The sequence below is a fragment of the Saimiri boliviensis genome, chromosome 15 (assembly GCF_048565385.1).
Source record: "Saimiri boliviensis isolate mSaiBol1 chromosome 15, mSaiBol1.pri, whole genome shotgun sequence".
NCBI classification, from domain to species: domain Eukaryota; kingdom Metazoa; phylum Chordata; class Mammalia; order Primates; family Cebidae; genus Saimiri; species Saimiri boliviensis.
The window spans coordinates 40458287-40478352 of NC_133463.1; the positions used below are offsets into that span (position 1 = coordinate 40458287).

General features: G+C 40.1%; 1 protein-coding gene across 1 annotated transcript; it reads right to left on the reverse strand.

Annotated features, from left to right (window-relative positions):
* Positions 1 to 490: 490 nt before the first annotated feature.
* CA2 (carbonic anhydrase 2) lies at positions 491 to 19536 on the reverse strand. Its single transcript, XM_039464548.2, has 7 exons — positions 19415 to 19536; positions 18124 to 18321; positions 8349 to 8467; positions 7746 to 7838; positions 6424 to 6486; positions 4684 to 4839; positions 491 to 1307 (listed from the first exon to the last, which is right to left on the reverse strand). The coding sequence occupies exons 1-7, from the start codon at positions 19446 to 19448 to the stop codon at positions 1188 to 1190; spliced, it is 783 nt and encodes a 260-aa protein (XP_039320482.1). The 5' UTR covers positions 19449 to 19536; the 3' UTR covers positions 491 to 1187.
* Between the last annotated feature and the right edge of the window lie 530 nt (positions 19537 to 20066).

The window sequence follows — 20066 nt, forward strand, 5'->3', positions numbered from 1 at the left end:
CCTCAAGCAAATTCCTGCCTCAGCCTCCCAAAGTACTGGGATTACAGGACTGAACCACCATGCTCAGCTTAATTTATCTTTTTTAAATTCAAATTATTCTTTCACTTTTGGGTATCACTTGAATTCCCTTTTTGAATAAAATGAACTTTTATTTATTTTATTCCCAAGGGGCTTATGTTGATGGAGTGTGTACACTCTTCCCCCTTCTCTACCTCACTACTTTTAATGTAATCATTACTCTTGCAGGATTAATCTTCATAGGATTGTCATGAAGATCACATGAATGCTCAGAAAACACTTAAAACAGTACTTGGCATATTAAGTAAATGACCTCCAGAGTTTTTCCTTTTATGGAGACTTCTTCAATTATGAGTAAGCCAATTATGATGGCTTATTATTAATAAGGAATTATTACGAATTGTAAAAGTAGACATTTGCTTCTCCATTACTGTATTACCCACCACTCAGTACACAATAAAACCACCCAGAATCAAATTCTGAATTTTATTAGAGAATATATCTAAAATACAATATTTACTGTTATGATATATTGTCTGAATGGAAATATATTCTGTATCACAACTCTATAGTAATTTTTACAGATAATACTTCATTTATATCTCGGTAGTTCAAAAGTCACTAAATTACAACATAATTCATATTTAAGATAACTTTGCTATAAATACATAATTTTTAAAGTTTTTCTTTAATATAACATCTTGGAATCTTAACATTCATTTTTTTTCTGGTTTATATTACATAGAATCATGACTATTTTACCTGATTTGCCTTAACTAGCTCAAATTATCTTATGCTATGGATTTGCACCCAATCGTTCTACTTTCCTATGTTTTAAAAGTAGTATGCGAGCGAACAATTGTGAATGCTCATTACCCTACATGCTGTGAACAAAGTCAAGGTACGTTATTCCTATTCCGTATCCTATATTCTCTGTTACAGAAGGACTACAACCATAAACAAAGCACCAACCAGCCACAGCAGCTGTGTCAAGCATGACAATTGGTCTAGCTCTTCACATTTTATTAGTAAGCCTATCCGATGAGAGATGAAGATTCTAGAAAACCAGACACAAAGCAACCAGGGTCCAAATCACCAAGGTGGATCTGTGCTTAGCTAAAGGGAAACACCCGAAGATGTATTATTTGGATGCAGGCTACGGGACCATCTTATTTGAAGGAAGCCTTGATTTGTCTGCTCTTCAGCGGCTGAGCTGGGCGCCAGTTGTCCACCATCAGTTCTTCAGGTTCACCCTCCCCACTGAAGTTAAGTTTACGGAATTTCAACATCTAAAAGACATAATAAAACAGTGATAATTCAAGTTTCACAATAGTATACAATCATATGCTTGTGTTACATCTTTAAATGCATTCCCGTGCCAGGTGCAGTGGCTCATGCCTGTAATCCCAGCACTTTGGAAAGCTGAGGCAGGTGGATCACCCGAGGTCAGTAGTTTGAGACCAGCCTGGCCAACAAGGCAAAATCCTGTCTTTACTTAAAAAAAAAAAAATACAAAAAATTTAGCCGGGCATGGTGGCACGCCTGTAATCCCAGCTACTTGGGAGGGTAGGGTATGAAAATCATTTAAACCCTGGAGGCAGAGGTTGCAAAAGCTGAGATTGCACCACTGCACTCCAGCCTAGGCAGCAGAGTGAGATTCTGTCTCAAAAAACAGAAACAAAAATAAACAAAAAATACATTCCCCGACATTCACAGTATAGTTGCATCAATGACCAAAATTCCATTTGATTCCTAATAAATACATAATCACATATAGATTATGTATGCATGCTTTAATATAACATTTTGTATAACCAATTTATACAAAGCACACAAATTTGTTGGGGTTGTATTTAAAGAAAATTTTCAGTGAGCTTCGAATTTTGAAATCCAATGTCAAAAGTCTATAAAATCATACCTTTAGATCTAAAATAATAACAATTTTAGTTCCAAATTAAAGCTTTGTTTTCTACCTCAGGGAAGACAACTACAGCATCTGTACAATTGGATCAAGTGGTCAGGACCTGCAGGCTATATGGGCTGAGTGATGAGCTGGCATCTCCAAATACACAAAAACGCAGAAATGAATTTGCCCAGGTTGATTTGCCTTAACTAGCTCAATTTATCTCAGGCTATGAATTTGTACTCAACCATTCTACTTTCCTATGTTTTAAAAATAGCACTTTAGTAAACAATTGTGAGTGCTCATCACCCCACAGAGCCCTACTGGTATTTTGCCAATATATGTAATTAACATTAGAACCCCTTGTCACTGGTTGATTTTTATTCCCTTGTAAGCTTGTTTCAGTTTACTGGCCACCACTGAGATACAGGCAGCCCTTAAACAGTCTCCCACTTCTTCAAGGAGCTTAAAAAGTGCTACTTTCCTCCCTCTAGCCAAGACTTGATTCAAATGAAAAAGGGTGGTTTGGGCAGTAATATAGTGGCCCATGAATCAATAGCCTTTAACCTGATCTCTTTCGTACAGTAATAGTACCTCAATCATTCCCATAAAGCCACCTTCCATTCACATGTATTATAACATGTGCGCTATGGTTACTGAATGCAAGGAAGCATTCTAAGGACATACGGGGTTGATTTATTACAACAGAATTCCAGCAATCTGAATGAGTTTGTACATAAAGTGCAATCAGGTCAAAGTTTTGATCAAACCAGTATAACTGATTTCTGCTCCTCACTGCACCAATTAAATTACGCTATCATATTAGTCAACTTGACTCATTATTTTAGCATCACAGAAGCAGAGCCTGAGTATAGAAAATAAAGGTAGCAGAATTAGCAGACCCATTTATATTGTTTACCTAAAATCCATGACCCCTCTCCCCCTGCCCCTCTTCCTGTAAGCCTCAGGTGGGTAAATCTGCAGGTCTTAACTGACTGTGGTGATCACATTCCCTAGGGACTGGCTAGGGACTGAGCAAGAAACACAATTCTAGCCAGTGAGAAGTGAAAGGTTTGCTAGGGGCCTTCAGGGAAAAGATTCTCTGCTCCTAGGGAGCCAATGGAAGAGGTATTCATTTCCTCCTTGAGAAGTGACTATATATAGATGTGATGATCAAAATACTATTGCAACCACCTTGAGGATGAATTCACCAATATGCAGGGCCAAGTCAAGGGAATCAGATAGAGAAGGACCTATAGCCCTTGTTTCCTGAGCTGAGCATGACTCTCCCTCCAGACTCCATGTTACAGAACATGAAAAATAGCCCTATTGGTATTTTGCTAATATATGCGATTAACGTTACTAGTTTAATGCCACTTTCAACTTTAACAAGCAAACTCAGGGCACAGGGATTAATAGAGTAGGTTCGACTGCCCTTATCTATATGTGTATTTCTGCCTATGGGTGTGTATATACCATAAATCCATTTGTTATAATGGCTTTAAATGTCAGACTATTCCTTTAAAGTTGGATTGCTCTTAGTGAAAGAAGAAAAAAAAAATCCACGTTTTAAATTGTAACGTAAACACTGCATCTACAAAAAGAAGTGGCATTACAATCTTTCCTTATGCTACAACTTCAAGAAGTTTGCTCAAATATGTTATCACTATAAGGTCAATCTTCAGGTGACATACCAGACAAGCATGCTATTTTTTAGGCCCACCTTTATATACTACAAGTAATTTTCCAGTTAGATACAGATTTCCTTTAAAGAAAGACGTGTAGTATCTTTGGTACTCATAAGTTCATTTTCTAAAGGAGGACACAGGAATAGAATCCTTGCTCCCAGACCCAATTCTGTTCCGAGGTAGCTGAGTGGAAAACACTTCAGTTTTCCTGCATCTCAGACTTGATCAATGTGATTCAAGCCAGTGAAATGAGAAAGATGGACATAATTTCTATTGCACATTGCAGCTCTAACCCTCTATTATTCAGCATTTTTGTAGGTTTAAATCACACTACCACTACTCACGTAGTTACCATTTTCAAGACTGTTGGCCCCTAATGCTCTACTTAAATTATTCAGGATCCAACCTCTTTTGAATCCTAAGGAATGTTCACTTTCTACATTTCAACTGTGCGCTAAGAGACAAGTCTAGGAAAAATTCATTTGCATCCACTTTGGTGGATACTCATCAGTGACTTAGAAGCTGCATTAATCACTTGAACATCACACACTACATTGTATTGGAAATGTAAGAACAACTGCTCTAAGCCTCTAAAGTGACCTGGAGTGAGTTTTAATAGATATGTGTTCTCCAAGGGATGACCCTCCCCTGTCAGGATTTAGAAATGCATTCTGATATAAATAAAACTGCAGAAAGCTTTATGTGAGTGAGCAGTAGGCTGGGAATTCACTGATACCTACATAACCTTGAAGGTGAAATCTCACTTTTCTGGCCTTAGTTTCCCCATAACTGGCAAAAATAAAAAAAAGCATTTATTAGGTGACAGACACCTTTCTCATCGAACCCTCACAAGACTCTCCAATTTTACAGACTAAACAAAATAAGTTTATAGTTAATAACAACAAAGATTTACCGAATGCTATTTATTTGCTAAGTAACATCAAAGGCACTATTTCCACAGCCAGAAGTCGCAGGAGGAGGAATACATCTCAGTCTCTCTCACTCCAGAGGCCAAGATCTTCTGCCTTGACTAAATTTTCCACCTGTAAACAGACTTGTCCTCAGAAAACCAACCTGCTCGCTGCTGACACTGATGGGTTCCTTGAGCACAATCCAGGTCACACTCTCCAGAAGAGGAGGGGTGGTCAGTGAGCCTGGGTAGGTCCAGTAATCCAAGCTTTCAGGAAGGAGGCCACGAGGATCGAAGTTAGTGAAGTCAGCACTCTTGCCCTAGAACAAGGCAAATACGCAGGTTCAAACCGTCACATCCACAGAGTAGGAGGAAGGTAGAAGAGCAGGAGATACAAATAGGTATACTCCTCCCTGAGAGCCAAAAACACTTTTTAAATGAGAGTTTTATATTCACTGGCAAACAAAATAAAAAGAAAAGAAGACATTCAACTTGAAAATCTGTGGCAGATCTTAGCAAAAAAACAAAAACAAAAACAAAAACAAAAAACTATTTTCAAATACCCATTTTTCATCTTGGCCTTTTATCTAAAATGATCCCTTACATTCTCCATTAAGTCATTCACTGATCACACTCAGTATTTAAAGTGAGACTGCTGCCACTAAAATGAAGCGACCTCAAGTTGCAGTAACAGAAATAGGGTTGCCCTGAGGAGGTGATTTTCTTGCTCTAGATCAGAATAGAAAAACTATATTTCGTTTTGAATGTTACACTTTTAAAGCAAACAGAAATGACTTACTGGAAGAGTGACAAGGTGGTGGCAAAGAGAAAAAACTATATTATATGAGAATAGTTACAGGAAACTAAAGATAATTAGCTTGGGGTAGGTGAAAAAACAGAGTAGAGAGAGGGTAGGGTTAGTGGAAGAGAGATCAGGTTTATCCTATGAATTCAAAGGGCTCAAGCCAGGGGTGCAGAGTGAGCATTTCAGAGGATAAATGCTTCTTCAATGTGAGGATCAGCTTTATAAAGCCAGGGCTGCCCCTGGTGATAAGTTCCCCATCATGGGAAGTGACTGCAGTGTTTAAACAGATGCTCAACAAACTCAACACAACTATGCTGTAGAGAGGATTTAAATGCAGGATGGATGTGTTCAAAGAGGTCAGGCCAGGCACAGTGGCTCAGTCCTGTAATCCCAGAACTTTGGGAGGCCAAGGTGGGTAGATCACATGAGGTTGGGAATTTGAGACCAGCCTGGCCAACATGGTGAAACCCCATCTCTACTAAAAATACAAAAATTAGCTGGACGTGGTGATGCATGTCTGTAATCCCAGCTACTTGGGATTACAGGAGAATCTCTTGAGCCCAGGAAGTGGATGTTGCGGTGAGCCAAGATTGTGCCACTGCACTCCAGCCTGGGTAACAGAACAAGACTTCATCTCAAAAAAGAAAGAAATACATATATCTAAGAGATCATAAAATAGAAATCTCCATGAAACAGGGTCTTGTTTATCTTGTTCACCATTATATCTACTAGTTTGCAAAGTGACTGGCACATAGTACATACTCAACAAATATCTGCTGTATGAATGAGTGAATAATTTGCTAAGATGATCTTTGAACCTCCTTGCAGTCATAAGATTCTCTAACTCTTACATATGAATGTTCAAATGATGGAGGAGCAAGATTAAATAAATACGAGTTGTAGAATTATGCTAGCATTAGGATCAACTTTTGTTTAAAGAAATGTTAATTAAATATTTAAGTAACATTCTACCTTTATTAACTGCTCATCCAAACACACGTGTCATTGACACTGTTCAATCTGATCAAAAGAAATTTCTAAAACCAATGGAGTATTGAAAATCGGTACCCTAAGGAGGTGACAGAAAATTCAACTTTACCTTTGTTTTAATGGAATCCAGCACATCAACAACTTTTTGAAGGCCCGGTTTAGCACTGCCAACCTATAGAAAAACATAAAGGGCAAGATACTATCACCCAGTTGATGCTGTACCAGTTTTGATTTTGTTTTGGGTAGCTCTATTAGAAAACATCCAAATAGTGAGCCCAAATCCTCTACTTTATACATAACACCTATCAGTACTGGCTTGATGACACGACTCCATAGACTTGCCTACTTTCACTGAATCTTCAATCTGCCTTGGCTTCCACTGAGATAGTACCCCTGAAACCACCCAATAAAGTGTCCCCAAATGCTTGCCTTAATTTCCTTGTAGGACTTTACACTATGGTCTTCCCTTCTTTTGAAAATTTCTTTTCTTCTTTGGCTTTCCTTATGCATTCCAGCGTCCCAAATATCTCTTGACTCTTGCATTTTTTTTTTTTAGGGTCTTGCTCTGTCACCCAGCCTGTATTGCAGTGGCATGACCATAGCTCACTGCAACCTCAAACTCCTAGGCTCAAGTGATCTTCCTGTCCCAGCCTTCCGAGTAGCTGGGACTACAGGTGTACAATACCATGCCCAACTAATTTTAAAATACGTTTTGTATTGCACCATGTTGCCCAGGCTGGTCTTGAGCTCCTTGCCTCAAACTATCCTCTCGCCTTAGCATCTCAAAGTGCTGGGATTACAGGCGTAAGCCACCATGACTGGCCCCTTTTAAGTAGTTTAATTTGTATCTCTCTCCTTGTCTTAAAGGCCCTACATTTTGCAGTTTCTCAGGATTGCTCCCTGGGCAGCTTTCTCATCTCCCTCTTCCTGTTGTACTTGGATGATTTCATAGACACCTGCAGCTTCCGCCTCCACATATGAATCAGAGCTCATAAATCTCCAGCGCAGACCTTTCTCTATTCTCCTTTGCCACTGGTTAGAGGGCAGCTCGACAGTTATGTCCCACTGTTGCCTGAAATTCACTGTCCTTCCCCTCTCCAGAACTTCATCTTACTTTATCATGATATAGTACTGTCTAGCTTCAGGTTAAATGAAAAGAAAGCAAATGCCTGGCAGTCATCCAAGTTGATCTCTTTATGTTCTTCATATTTATATCGAAATAGCACCAAATAAATACAGCTCCTATTGTCTTTCTGCCCTTTATCTCCACTGCAGCTAGCAGATAATAAAAGAAGGAGATAAACTTGAAAACATTTCAGGGACAAAAGCATTTCCTAAGCTCTTTTGTAGAATGTCCTGTATGTTACAAATGTTCTATCTGGTCATTCTTTATTAAAAATGGGGAAAAAAAAATATGAGCCATCAACTAACCTTCAAAAAAATACCTAGAACGGCCAGTCCATCAGGTTGCTGTGCAGCTTTCCCAAAATCCCCATATTTGGTGTTCCAGTGAACCAAGTGAAGCTAAAGCCAAAGAGACAAAGCCACAGTGAATGGTTTACACCACGAAAGCCATTGGATTTTATCCAATGGTCTTTTCCTCATAGTAAAGGTTACTTAAGAAATTGCAAATATGGATAATTTTAAATAAAAACTTTCCTTTTCTTTTAATTCTAATTATCCACATGGTTCTTGGTGTAATAGCAAGTGTTTTCATCAACATCTCTAAGACAAAGAAATGTAGTTTTGACATAAGGCACACATTTTATTTCCAAATTTATGTTAAAACTGGGTCCTCCAATTTGAGTCTGTTTACTTTTTGCAAATGGTGGCCTTGGAGACAGTAGAGAAAGTTTTGCAGCATTAAGTATGATATCACAATTAAAGCTTTTAAAAAGCAAATGTGAAGGTCCTTTGTAAAAGATGTGATTCACTGGGTGTGAGTTGAATTTACAAATTAAGCTTTTGAAATTAATGCTAAATATCAACTTACAAACATTTTTCCCTAGAAAGAAAAAAAAAAGTATATCTTACCTCAGCAGCATATTTCTTTTTATCCACAGTATGCTCAGAACCTTGCCCATCAGTTGAACCCCAGTGAAAGTGAAACTGAATCAATCTGTAAGTGCCATCCAGGGGTCCTCCCTTGAGCACTAAAATTAAAAACATATATATATGTAACATATGTGTATCTGTATTCACATATATATGCATGCATACATGCATACACTCACACATACATACGCATATGAAACACGTCTAAATACTACCATCTCTAGTTCTGTTTTATAGTACTAAATGTTTGCCTTTAATCACATTTCACTCTAAAAATTCAATCCAGAGTCAAGTTTAGTCTATGGTGCTGAACAAAATCACACACCTGTTTTTATTTCTCACATGTGTTGTCTGGAGAATGGATGCTTTTCACGTCTTTCTTTCTGAGCATACTGACTCCTTTTTCTGGGTTTGTGTTTTAGAGTCATAGATTCAGGTCCAGAGAGAGAAAATTTTACCTGAAACTAATAATCCCTCTGTGAAACATTTAGGCAATGCTCATGCAGCTACTGGCCAATGAATTGGTCTGCTACTTACATTCGCACACGTGGGAACCTCATTTCTACCAAGGTCCCATGGCTGCCATTCAGCCTGCTTTGCCAACCTCTGATACCAGTTCTTACACACCCGAATTTGTGAAATAAGTATTCCATTGATCTCAACAATGCAAAATCCAATTGGCCTTATATAGGCTTCCTTACATTGCGATTTCTCAGGATTGCTCCCTGGGCAGATTTCTCAACTCGCTCTTCCTGTTTTACTTGGATGATTTCATAGACACCTGCAGCTTCCACCTCAACATGTGAATCAGAGCTCATATATCTCCAGCCCAGACCTTTCTCCATTGGCTTTTACCACTGTTTAGAGGGCGGCTCAACACAGTGAACAGACTGTCACTGCTGCTGGCTAGCTTTGTTCTCTTAATTTTTTTATTTTTATTTTTATTTTTATTTTTATTTTTATTTTTTGAAACAGAGTCTTGCTATGTTGCCCAGGCTGGAGTGTAGTGGTGCGATTTCAACTCACTGCAATCTCCACCTCCAGGTTCAAGTGATTCTCATGCCTCAGCCTCCCAAGTAGCTGAGACTACAGGTGTGCACCACCAGGTTCAGTTAATTTTTCTATTTTTAGTAGAGGCAGAGTCTTGCCTTGTGCCCAGGTTGGTTTGGAACTCCTGAGCTCGAGCAATCTGTCCACCTTGGCCTTCTAAAGTGCTGGGATTACAGGCATGGGCCACCGCACCTGGCCAAAAATTTTTATTAAGCCTCTTCGACCTTAATTTACTCATCTGTAAAGTGGATACACTAAATCACTTATTTCATTAATAATTTATGGATCATCTTCTATATGTAGTGTAACATGCTCTATTATCTCCAAGAACTTAAAATCCTAACTTGATAACTATCCTACTGAGGGACTGTGTTAAGGAAAACCTAGTCCGCAAGAGGTGTGGTTTCAAAGGCAGGAATTTTCCAGCACCCTGCCTCCATCTACGTCCCCATCCTGAAAGTAAATTTCTTAGTCTGACTTTCCCCCACGGGCTAGAAAGAAATTCAAGGTGAGCTTCTTTGTTCCAAAAAGCCCCCACCCCCCAAAGCTCTGGGAGGAGGGGGCTCTGATTGTGGGCCGGACAGCCAATCCAGTATCAAAGTGGAAGGTCAGTCACTCCAGAGGAAGTTTAAAAGAACTCCTCTCATTGGACGAGAACATGAATAGGGCAGGAATAACTCCAAGGTTAAAAACCTACTGCTCTTTACCTAAAGGGATTCCTCCCTTGGATCCCCTCCCATGGCAGCGTGAGAGCTCTCTCCGTCTCTCTCTTTCTCTCTCTCTGCCTAATAAATTGCTTTTTGTAAAACTTTTTGGGTCCACGGCATTTATTCAAACAGAAAGCTCACTGTACCTCTGAGACCCTTTTCCCCATTCCTGGGGCAAGAGATACCAAGGACCTGGCCACATCAGGGGAACATCGAATCCGAGAACTGTTAAGTGTCTTTGGGACATCCCGGCAGCTCTGCTCCCGTCCCGGGTTACATCTTTGGCGAGCTCGGGGAGGGAGCTGAGCCCCTGCACCCTGCTCCGGTTGCACTATGATTCCGCTATTCTGCCATTAATGCAACTTTGTTAAGCAAAATCAGTTCTAAAAATCACATCCTTGGGCTACAAACTGTACATAATTAATAAGTTGTGTCTTAACAGAGGATTAAAATAGTGTGGAATCACTCTCCCATCCACCAAGAAACTTTGTACCTAACTTTATATGTATTAATTGGATTTAACCAATATTTTCAAAGGCTTTTAAAAGTAGTTTAGTTCCACAATTTAAATTTTATTTTTCTAATACTGAGATTTAAACATCTGTTTCTATAAGCGTATTTTATTAGCTTTACTATATAATTCCATAAAATAATGAGCCCAAAATTACTTTGGCTCATTACAAAGGGACAACTTCTGTACAACAAGATTTGTTCACTGAGTTTCACCTAAATATGCTTACATGGTAGCAACACCCATTCATCTATTCAAAGCTAAAGATTGCTTTGAAGATATTTAAGCTGTGCGGCCTTTCTATGGTTCCTGATGCAACCTCTGGCTGCCAGATCTGCTTTACAATAGGCCAGGAGAAAAAAAGGAGAATGAGAACAGAAAGAATGATAAATGGTGTTATGTTACATTACAGATCTGCTAAGAAACATGGATTTGGATGTATTACAACAAAGTCACACCTCTTGGAACACAAACACAACTTATTATAACAGTTTATTTGTTTCCTGATAATTCTTTATGGAAATATTAGCCTCTAATTTTAGACTTCTTTAAAAAAATGGAAAAAAAATCCCTTTTTTAAAAAATATACCCTTAAAAATAAATATGTTTAAGAAATAAATTAATACTGAAAAAATCCTTCATAACAACTCTTTAAAGCTAGCAACCAACTGGCTGATAATAAAAAGCAAATGTCATTTGTAACCGTTAATTCTACCAAGTGGTAAAACTAATTAAATAAAACCATATAAGCATCTGAGATAACCAATTTTTTAAATGTATCTTTTTTCTCCCCAGTGAAGAATCATAGCAGGATCTTACATTTTAAAGATAATGAAATTTATTGCTATTTCTTATTCTTATTCTCTCTTACAAACCTTAAAATTTCATCTTTCTTTTTTTATTTCTAAGAACATTTAGAATTAGGCCAGAGCATGTGCAAACTTTTATTAAACAATGCTTGCTAACAGCTAACACTAAAAACAAAACAAAAAAAAAACGTGCTCTGGGCTCAATGATTAAACACATTCTGTGCTAATCTATTATCACCAGATACCTGTTTTAGCCCCTGTTAAAATAAAACTTGTTGCTATGAAGATTAGAAACCCACTGTAACTAGAAAAAGTTACTAAATCTTTAAAGTTTACTTGCTACAGGAGGCAGCAGTTCTGGCAAACTCTTAGCATGGAGTGTAGTCAATGAATTCCTTCAAAAATATTGTTATAATAAATTGCCATAAACTCAAACGTTTTATTTGAGAAACATAAAAGATAACATTTTGGTTTAAGTTAGGGACTTTATGCTATATTCTGGATCTACTTATTTATTTAAATGACTACATGCCATTTTCTAAACTGTTGCAGTTTAAAAAGAAATCTATTTTCTAATGTAAAAATAATGTTTAAAAAATAACAGAAATTGCTGACTACATGTTTTTTCTCTGTAAAATCTGGCCATGGCAGTGGTGCTTTAAAGAGTTAATGGTTTATTGTGCCCCAGAAATGTGTTCCATGAGGGATGGAGACATAAGTACAGTTTTCTACTCTAATGTTTTTTCAAGACCCCCCCAAATTTAATTTAAATTCAAATCTCAACACCAAGAGCTCCAGCCAATTTAATTTTCATGATCTGTCATCAGTTATACATACTCTACCTATAACACAAACCAAACACTAAGTATAATATTATAGAATAATCTGTCTTCCTCTACATATTATTTGAGGAAATTATATGAATTGCTTTTTGTGAAAAATAAGAGATCCAATAATATTGAAATCAATCACATTATTATACAAATTAAAAACTGAAAATTTAATATTTTTAAATTTTTTCTCCCTAATCACTTCCTACTACATTAAGACGCACTGGAGTAACAGACTAAAGACCTTAATGAATGTCAACAGTTTCTCTCAAGTCCAAAATATAAATAAACTATTCTCAATAATCTTTAGTTTAAAACTAAAATTTAAGTGAATTACTATTAATGAAGCAAATGATTAATTCTAGAGAAAACATGGCATTGTCAGAACCATTTTTTCTATAAATAACCTGAAAATTTTAATATCATGCATTACTGTTTTGCCTGTTGGCAACAGCCAATAATCCTAGGGCTATGTGCCTTAGGATTAGACAAATATTGGAACAAAGATACACATATTCCATTTATTTTAATGCAGTAAGACGTTTAGCTGTCACTTTCATTAGAGTAAACACAGTCGAAATTCAACAGAAGTTGTTGTTTAAGCTATATGGCAAATGTATAGGAATACAAAAAGAAGTTGTTTTGATGTGAATATAGTTAACTACAGTGTTCAGAATATGTTGGTCCACTTTCTAGACATTTAGGGTTCTGCTGACACCATTAACTGTGTGCATGGCAAGCCCTTTCATTTGTTGTTTTTATGCTTTCTTTTAACTTAGGACTGCTGAAGAAGAAAACTTTTTTTTTTTTTTTTGAGACAGAGTTTTGCTCTTGTTACCCAGGCTGGAGTGCAATGGCACGATCTCAGCTCACCGCAACCTCCGCCTCCTGGGTTCAGGCTATTCTCCTGCCTCAGCCTCCTGAGTAGCTGGGATTACAGGCACGCGCCACCATGCCCAGCTAATTTTTTGTATTTTTAGTAGAGATGGGGTTTCACCATGTTGACCAGGATGGTCTCGATCTCTTGACCTTGTGATCCACCCGCCTCAGCCTCCCAAAGTGCTGGGATCACAGGCTTGAGCCACCGTGCCCGGCCCAGAAGAAAACTTTTAAAGCTTTGAAAGCAAGTTCCTGGAAGTCAAGCAGGATCCATGTATGAAGATCCATCATGTCATACAGACAATGGGTCACTTAAAATGAGCACAGGTAAACGCATCCAGCTTCCTTCACTCTTTTCTTTAAATAACAAACAGATTTTTAAAATTCTAATTTCTAAAAAACAGAAATCATGTAAGACTTGCATAAGGGTTGGCTTAATAATGCTGGCATTGGCTATCAATATTTGTCCCTAACTGTGCAAGAAAGGAGGACAGTATTAAACTCCCTAATAAAAGTTAATAAGTTAGCAGGAGTTAATAATTTGACTACTATTCTTTTCTCCCAGATAAGGCCATTAATAAAACATCTCAAGCAGGGAGAGCTATTTTTTAATAAGTTTTTTAAAAATCTAAAAGGATTAGCAATTTTTCATTAACTTAAGGTGAATTTAAGGTGGCTTATTTTCAAAGGAATTTAGAAGATTGATGAGAGCTCTAACCCAAGCTTCTAGTTAAATCCTATTAACTACACAGTTTCAAAAAATTCTCTCAAGCTGAAATCAGCAATAAAGTCAATCTGCTCAGTTTCTGATACCCAAGTACTTAAGTTTGGATATAAGAGAATCTTTAAAGCATATTGGAAAACCCCGATCTATGAGAAGTTCCAGAAGGCTGAAATATCATTGAGGCAAAAAAGACAGGTAAATAAGCTGCATTTAAATGGAGGAAATAAGAGATATAGGACATCTAAAAGGTTATCACCACAAAAATAACTCCTAATACAGATGTTAAACTGTTGACTTTTTTAAATTAAGTGACTAAAATAAGTAACTTTTTGACTTAAGTATACAGAAAAGAATGCCAGTTTTTTTAAAACATGGCATGTACAAACTAAATATTAAATATGGTTATCCTTCAAATATCCTTATTCAAATTCTGTTTTTAAGTGATTGCTATTTAGTCCCTTCAGCAAACTAGCAAGGAGACAACTGAGCAAGTTATTTAAACTCTTCGGCTTCTGTTTCTTCATGTTTATTTTAAGTGAGTTTAACCAGAGTACCTCTACTCGTTGTTCTGGCTTTGAGAGTCTAGGATTGTTTTATTTTAAATATATATATATATAAAGGGTGTTTTTTCATATGGTATGATTTTTTTTTTTTTTTTTTTTTTTGGTGGGGGTGCGGAGTCTCACTCTGTCCCCCAGGCTGGAGTGCAGTGGAGCAGTCTTGGCTCATTGAAACCTCCACCTCCTGGGTTCAAGCGATTCTTCTGCCTCAGCCTCTGGAGTAGCTAGGATTACAGTAGCATACCACCATGCCCGGCTAATTTTTTGTATTTTTAGTAGAGATGGAGTTTCACTGCATCAGCCAAGCTGATCTTGGACTTCTGACCTCAAGTGATCTGCCCACCTTGGCCTCCCAAAGTGCTGGGACTACAGGCATGAGCCATTGAGGCTGGCTCCCCACATGGTATGATTTCTCAAAATTTATTCTGTAGATATCTTTTCCCTTAATACTGACATTTTAATATATTCTGCATCCTTTTTAACTAAAGTAACTGAAAATGTAGAAGAGATAGGTAAAATTGCAAAGGAATCTTTCACCTACAAAGGAGGGCAAGTCCTTCCTGACCCTTGCTTTTAGTATACCTTCTTGCCTTTCTAGAGTGCATACTGTGCTCTCTTAAGTCCCCTGGTATTTCCTATTTCCCTTTGCCTGGACTTTAGTCCAAGACATCAAAATCCTTCAAGCCTCCACATAAGCCTTATTTACCCTGGAAAGTCTTTCCTGTCTTATGCAGTTAGACTGTTAAGCCTCCTTCACGTTTCCATGGAATAATTCCTTTCTGCACTTACCGAAGTAGCAGTCAGGGTCTACTATTTCTATGTCTTTCTACTTTAGGTATTTCCAGCATGGATTCTCGAGAACAGGAGAGGGACCAGGCCTCCGCTTGGCTTTCATGATGCTTAGCTTACCATGCATTTAGTTAGTGTTAGTAATTTTTGTAGAAGAACTAGGTGGATAATACATGTGTCTCTAAAGGCATGGGTGGGATCTCCTATCTAAACCCTGTGGTTTTCATCTGACAATCTAAACATGGCTAACTTCTTCAAAAATGTATGCATTACTCTCCAGAAGAAATGGCTGGGGAAAATGTAGCTAGATCTAATTAGTTACTGCTTATAGAGAAATCCATCAAAGTTTAACAGATTCATGGTAAAATATATAACTATATAATAACTTCATACATAAAATAAGTACATATTCAGTATGATATACAGCATGTTTCAGAAAATAGAAAAATAAAATTTTTAAATACCATCAAATGATGGGAACTAATCTTAAAGCTATTAAAGGAAAAATTTATTCAGAAATCTTATCTCAGGTAAAACATCTACAGCAATTGTCTAACAGAGACAATCGAAGGGTTCACAGTTGTGACAGTTGTGACAACAACAGAAGTCATTTATTGAGGAACTTTTATGTGCCAGGCACTAGGCAAGGTGCTTTACATATACTGTCCCATTTCATCCTTCCATTGTGGCAGATACTATTGCTACTCCAACTTCACAGTTTAAAAGAACTGAAACCTAGATAGCATTACTCCCAAAGTCTCTGAGCTAGTTGTCGGCAAAGCCAGAACTTAAATCCAGCTCTCCCTGACTCCAAACTATGCTGATAATCATGAGACCATATACTGAAATCCACTTTACAGTAATACATATTACTGGAATAATTTATTTCACTATCCATTTTTTAAGGACTATAAAGAACCCCATCTGCTTTCATTTGTTGGAGATTTGCTTATTCATTGTCCCAAAAAAGACTAAAGCATCCAATTTCTATGTAGTATCCAATGAGATACACACTTCGGTAGACATTATATCATTGAAAACAATGACATCACTGTGACTCTTAAAAAAGGTACAGCTACAGACTAAAGTAGCGCACTTTCTTTTGTTTTTAAATAACTAAACATGAAATTTTATAGTATACTTTTTGTATGTGTAATACCTTGAGACCTTTGGCCTTGTCATGTTATAAATATATGTTTTTGTTTTTGTTTTTGTTTTGAGGTGGAGTTCCACTCCTGTTGTCCAGGCTGGAGCACAATGGCATGATCTTGGCTCACCGCAACCTCTGCCTCACGGGTTCAAGTGATTCTCCTGCCTCAGCCTCCCAAGGAGCTAGGATTACAGGCATGCACCACCACGCCCGGCTAATTTTGTGTTTTTAATAGAGACATGGTTTCTCCATGTTGGTCAGGCTGGTCTCGAACTCCTGACCTCAGGTGATCCGCCCACCTTGCCCTCCCAATGTGCTGGGATTACAGCCACCGCACCCAGACGATATACAGTATTAAAAAAAAAAAAATTGTTTAATTAAATGAGCACTGTTTCTCTGAAGTGAGAAGAATGCTTGGGAAAGCAATTTAGCAGAATCACTGAACTGTCTTCAGTGTATGTTTACTTGATTCTAATAAATCATGATACAATGCCAGAGTGAGTGTGTGTGTGTGTGTGTGTGTGTGTGCGTATGTGTGTGTATGTGTGTACCGGGGAGGGGTGCACATAGGCAGTCACATGTAGGTTGAAAACATTTCTCATATGACCTCCACATTATCCCTCCATCGAATTGTCTTCCAGAATCACCATTTCGGAAAGCCAGGTGTTTATAAATATTTTTAAAGTTGAAAGGAGGGAAGAATTTTGTTTTCAAAACTGAGCTGACTATATTGGATAGCTGCTGTCAAAGAAGAGTCAACCTGATGAAAATGATTATATAATATATTAGTAGCATAGGTCACTACTCCAAAACTTTCTCATTTTGTTCCACCACTCTTCTCACTCCCACACCATCACCAAAGAGAATGTTTGCAGCACCATTTCATTCAATGACCTTCAGAGGAAAGCACTCAGGAAAATAGGGCACTGGCAATTAAATTAACGGCTGAGAGAAGAAGGCAGCTACTATGTCTGAATGGGATTGTTCTCTTGTTTCAAAAGACGGAGAATTTAAAAAAAAAAAAAAGCAGTATTTTTTCTTTCTTCTCTCTCTCTCTCTCTCTCTCTCTCTCTCTCTCTCTCTCTCTTCAGTGAGCATCCTGTAAACAGCTGTATTACAAATAAAGATGGCAATTAGTTTTGTCACTAACGGGCCAGGTATATCCACCTTCTCTAAAACATCTTCATTTGTGGAATGAGTTTCTGAGTAGATATCAAAATATGCTGCCATCTTTATCACACTAGCCCAATACTAAGAAATACTCAGAAGTATAACATTTTCCAAGAATTTCAGTATTTTAAATTGGCACATTTTCATTACTCTTCTCAATGCTACCTTAAAGATAAAGCTCACTAAGATACACTTTTTAATGGATACACATGAGCTCTGGAAGACAAATATTTTACATTCTTAAAAGTTCAATTAGCGCAAATCTCATCATTACTGATCTTTATTGCTAGGGGACTTTGCCTTTTGTGACTTTTCACAGGTATATCGAAGTTATTCAATGCCCTACATAGAAGCCAGTAATTTTACAGGGGAGAAACGGCCCCAGGACACTTCAAACTAATTAGCCTACTTCTCAGAATCCTCGGATTCTAATGAAGATGATCAGCATGGCATCCTTGAGTCCTGAGACAAACTGTTTTTGATTAAGAGGGTTCCTGCCACTGTTTCTGGCTCCTTCATTAAGCTTGGAAAACAGCTACTGGCTAAAAGACACAAGTTGTTTTCTAAACACTGACCTGCTTTGTCCTGAGAGTCATCAAACTCGACGTTGAAAGAATGACCATTGTTGAGGATCCTCCGGGAAGTTGCTTGATCATAGGAAACAGACAGAGGCTTCAGGGAAGGGTCATACTTGGCTGTATGAGTGTCGATGTCAACAGGGGACTGGCGCTCTCCTTTGGCAATGGGGAAATCCTTATGCCAGTGCTCAGGTCCTGGGGAAAAGAAGACAAGACATGTGAATCCACCACTGTGGGGAAGGTTACACCCAAACCCCTAGAGAAGAGCAATCATTCTGGAGCCAATCTGCTCAGTTCCACAGTGGGATAAACTTTGGAAAAACACGTAATCTGTGCTTCAGTTTCTACATTTGTAACATGGGATAATTAGAAATCTACTTCATAGATGTCGCTGTGAGAATTAGAATAGATATAGGTAAAGCTCTTAGATCACTGAGTGCCATATAAATATTAGCTATTTTAATGATAGTTTTACTGAAATTCAGCAACTGAACTTGGGCAGACACTAACGTCAGGGCTTGTGGTTGGGATTTGGGATATGCAAGCTCACTTAAGACATTCAAGCAGGTCCGAATCCCTTCCTCACTGCCCAGGCCCGGGCCCACCCCTCCTTTAACCCACAGGGTCGCCACTACCTGGGAAGCCCCACACCCCTCCAAAGCTGAGCAAGCTGCGCCAGACGCGTGCCTCTCTGCTCCGCTGGTTCCAGAGAACCAGATCTGAGGCCAAGATAAAACCCGATTCTTGGTGTCCGACGGGAAAACTCGGAAATCAGCGTCATGGATTCAAACCAGCACCGGGAAATGCCCCGGGACAGTTGGTGATGAGCGCCTTAGCCACAGGTGGTGTCGAAGCTGGAGGACTGTGTCGGGGGGCGGGGGAAGGGGGTCTCTTAATTTCTCTGCGATCACCAACTAGAATTTTCCGTTACAACCCTTCCCCGCCTCCTCCTAGGTCGGGTTAAAATGATTCCCGGCTCGGGAACCGGGTGGGACTGTCCTCGGATCCCGCGGCCAGGCTGCGTCTCCCCTCCCTCGGGCCCTGCGCGCCTCGGGCGGACGCGGGGATTCCTCGACAGTGGCCTCGCAGCTGGGGAGATGGTGGGAATCCCCGGCGCGGGGGAGCCGCGGGCTGAGCGAGCGTCCGGGGCGCACCTGAGTCTCCAGCGCTCCCCGCGGCCGCGGTAAACGGCAGGTGCGGGCGCTGCGGGCCCCGGGCCGGCCACTGGGCTCGGGGCTCGGCACTCCCGGCTCCGCCGCGCCGCCCGCCGCCCGCCGCCCGCACTCACCGTTGTGCTTGCCGTACCCCCAGTGATGGGACATGGTCGCGCCGGCGGTCGGGGCAGGGCAGGAATCGGCACCGGTCTAGCGGCGGCGGCGGCGGCGGCTCGGGCGCCTGCACTGTGTCCGCGGGTCGCGCCGGCACCGGCTTTTATAGGCTCCCGCCAACTTCGTGCTCGGGGGCGGCCCGGGGGAGGGGTCCCGGGTGGACCTGGGCGACAGGGGAGGAGGTGGCGGGCGGAGGTGATCTCCCCGCGCTCGGGGCGGGCCGGGCGGGCCAGGCTCCGGGGGCGGGGAAAACGCCCTCCCGGCCGGCGCTCAGCGGGGCTCCGGGGCTCCTTTCCAGCGGCCCGGCCCCGGTGTCCTGAGCTGGCAGCGAGGCTCGGCGCTCTCGGCGCGCGGCGGCTGCGGTGACTCCTGGGCTCCTCAGTCCGACTGGGGCCGCGGAGCGTCTACGCGCACCCCATCCCCCTCCCGGGCGCGGAGTCTGGCGGCTGCGGGGACAGCTCGGGTCCCGGGCCCCTGGCGCCTTTCGTCCCCTGTCCCCATTGTGATCTGTCTCCTGGCCCCGGAGCCCTCCCGTCCCACCCGCGCCGGGGTCTCCAGCCCGAAGGGCTGCCTCTCCGGTGTCTCCGGCCTGGGGCTGGCAAGCTGGTTAGG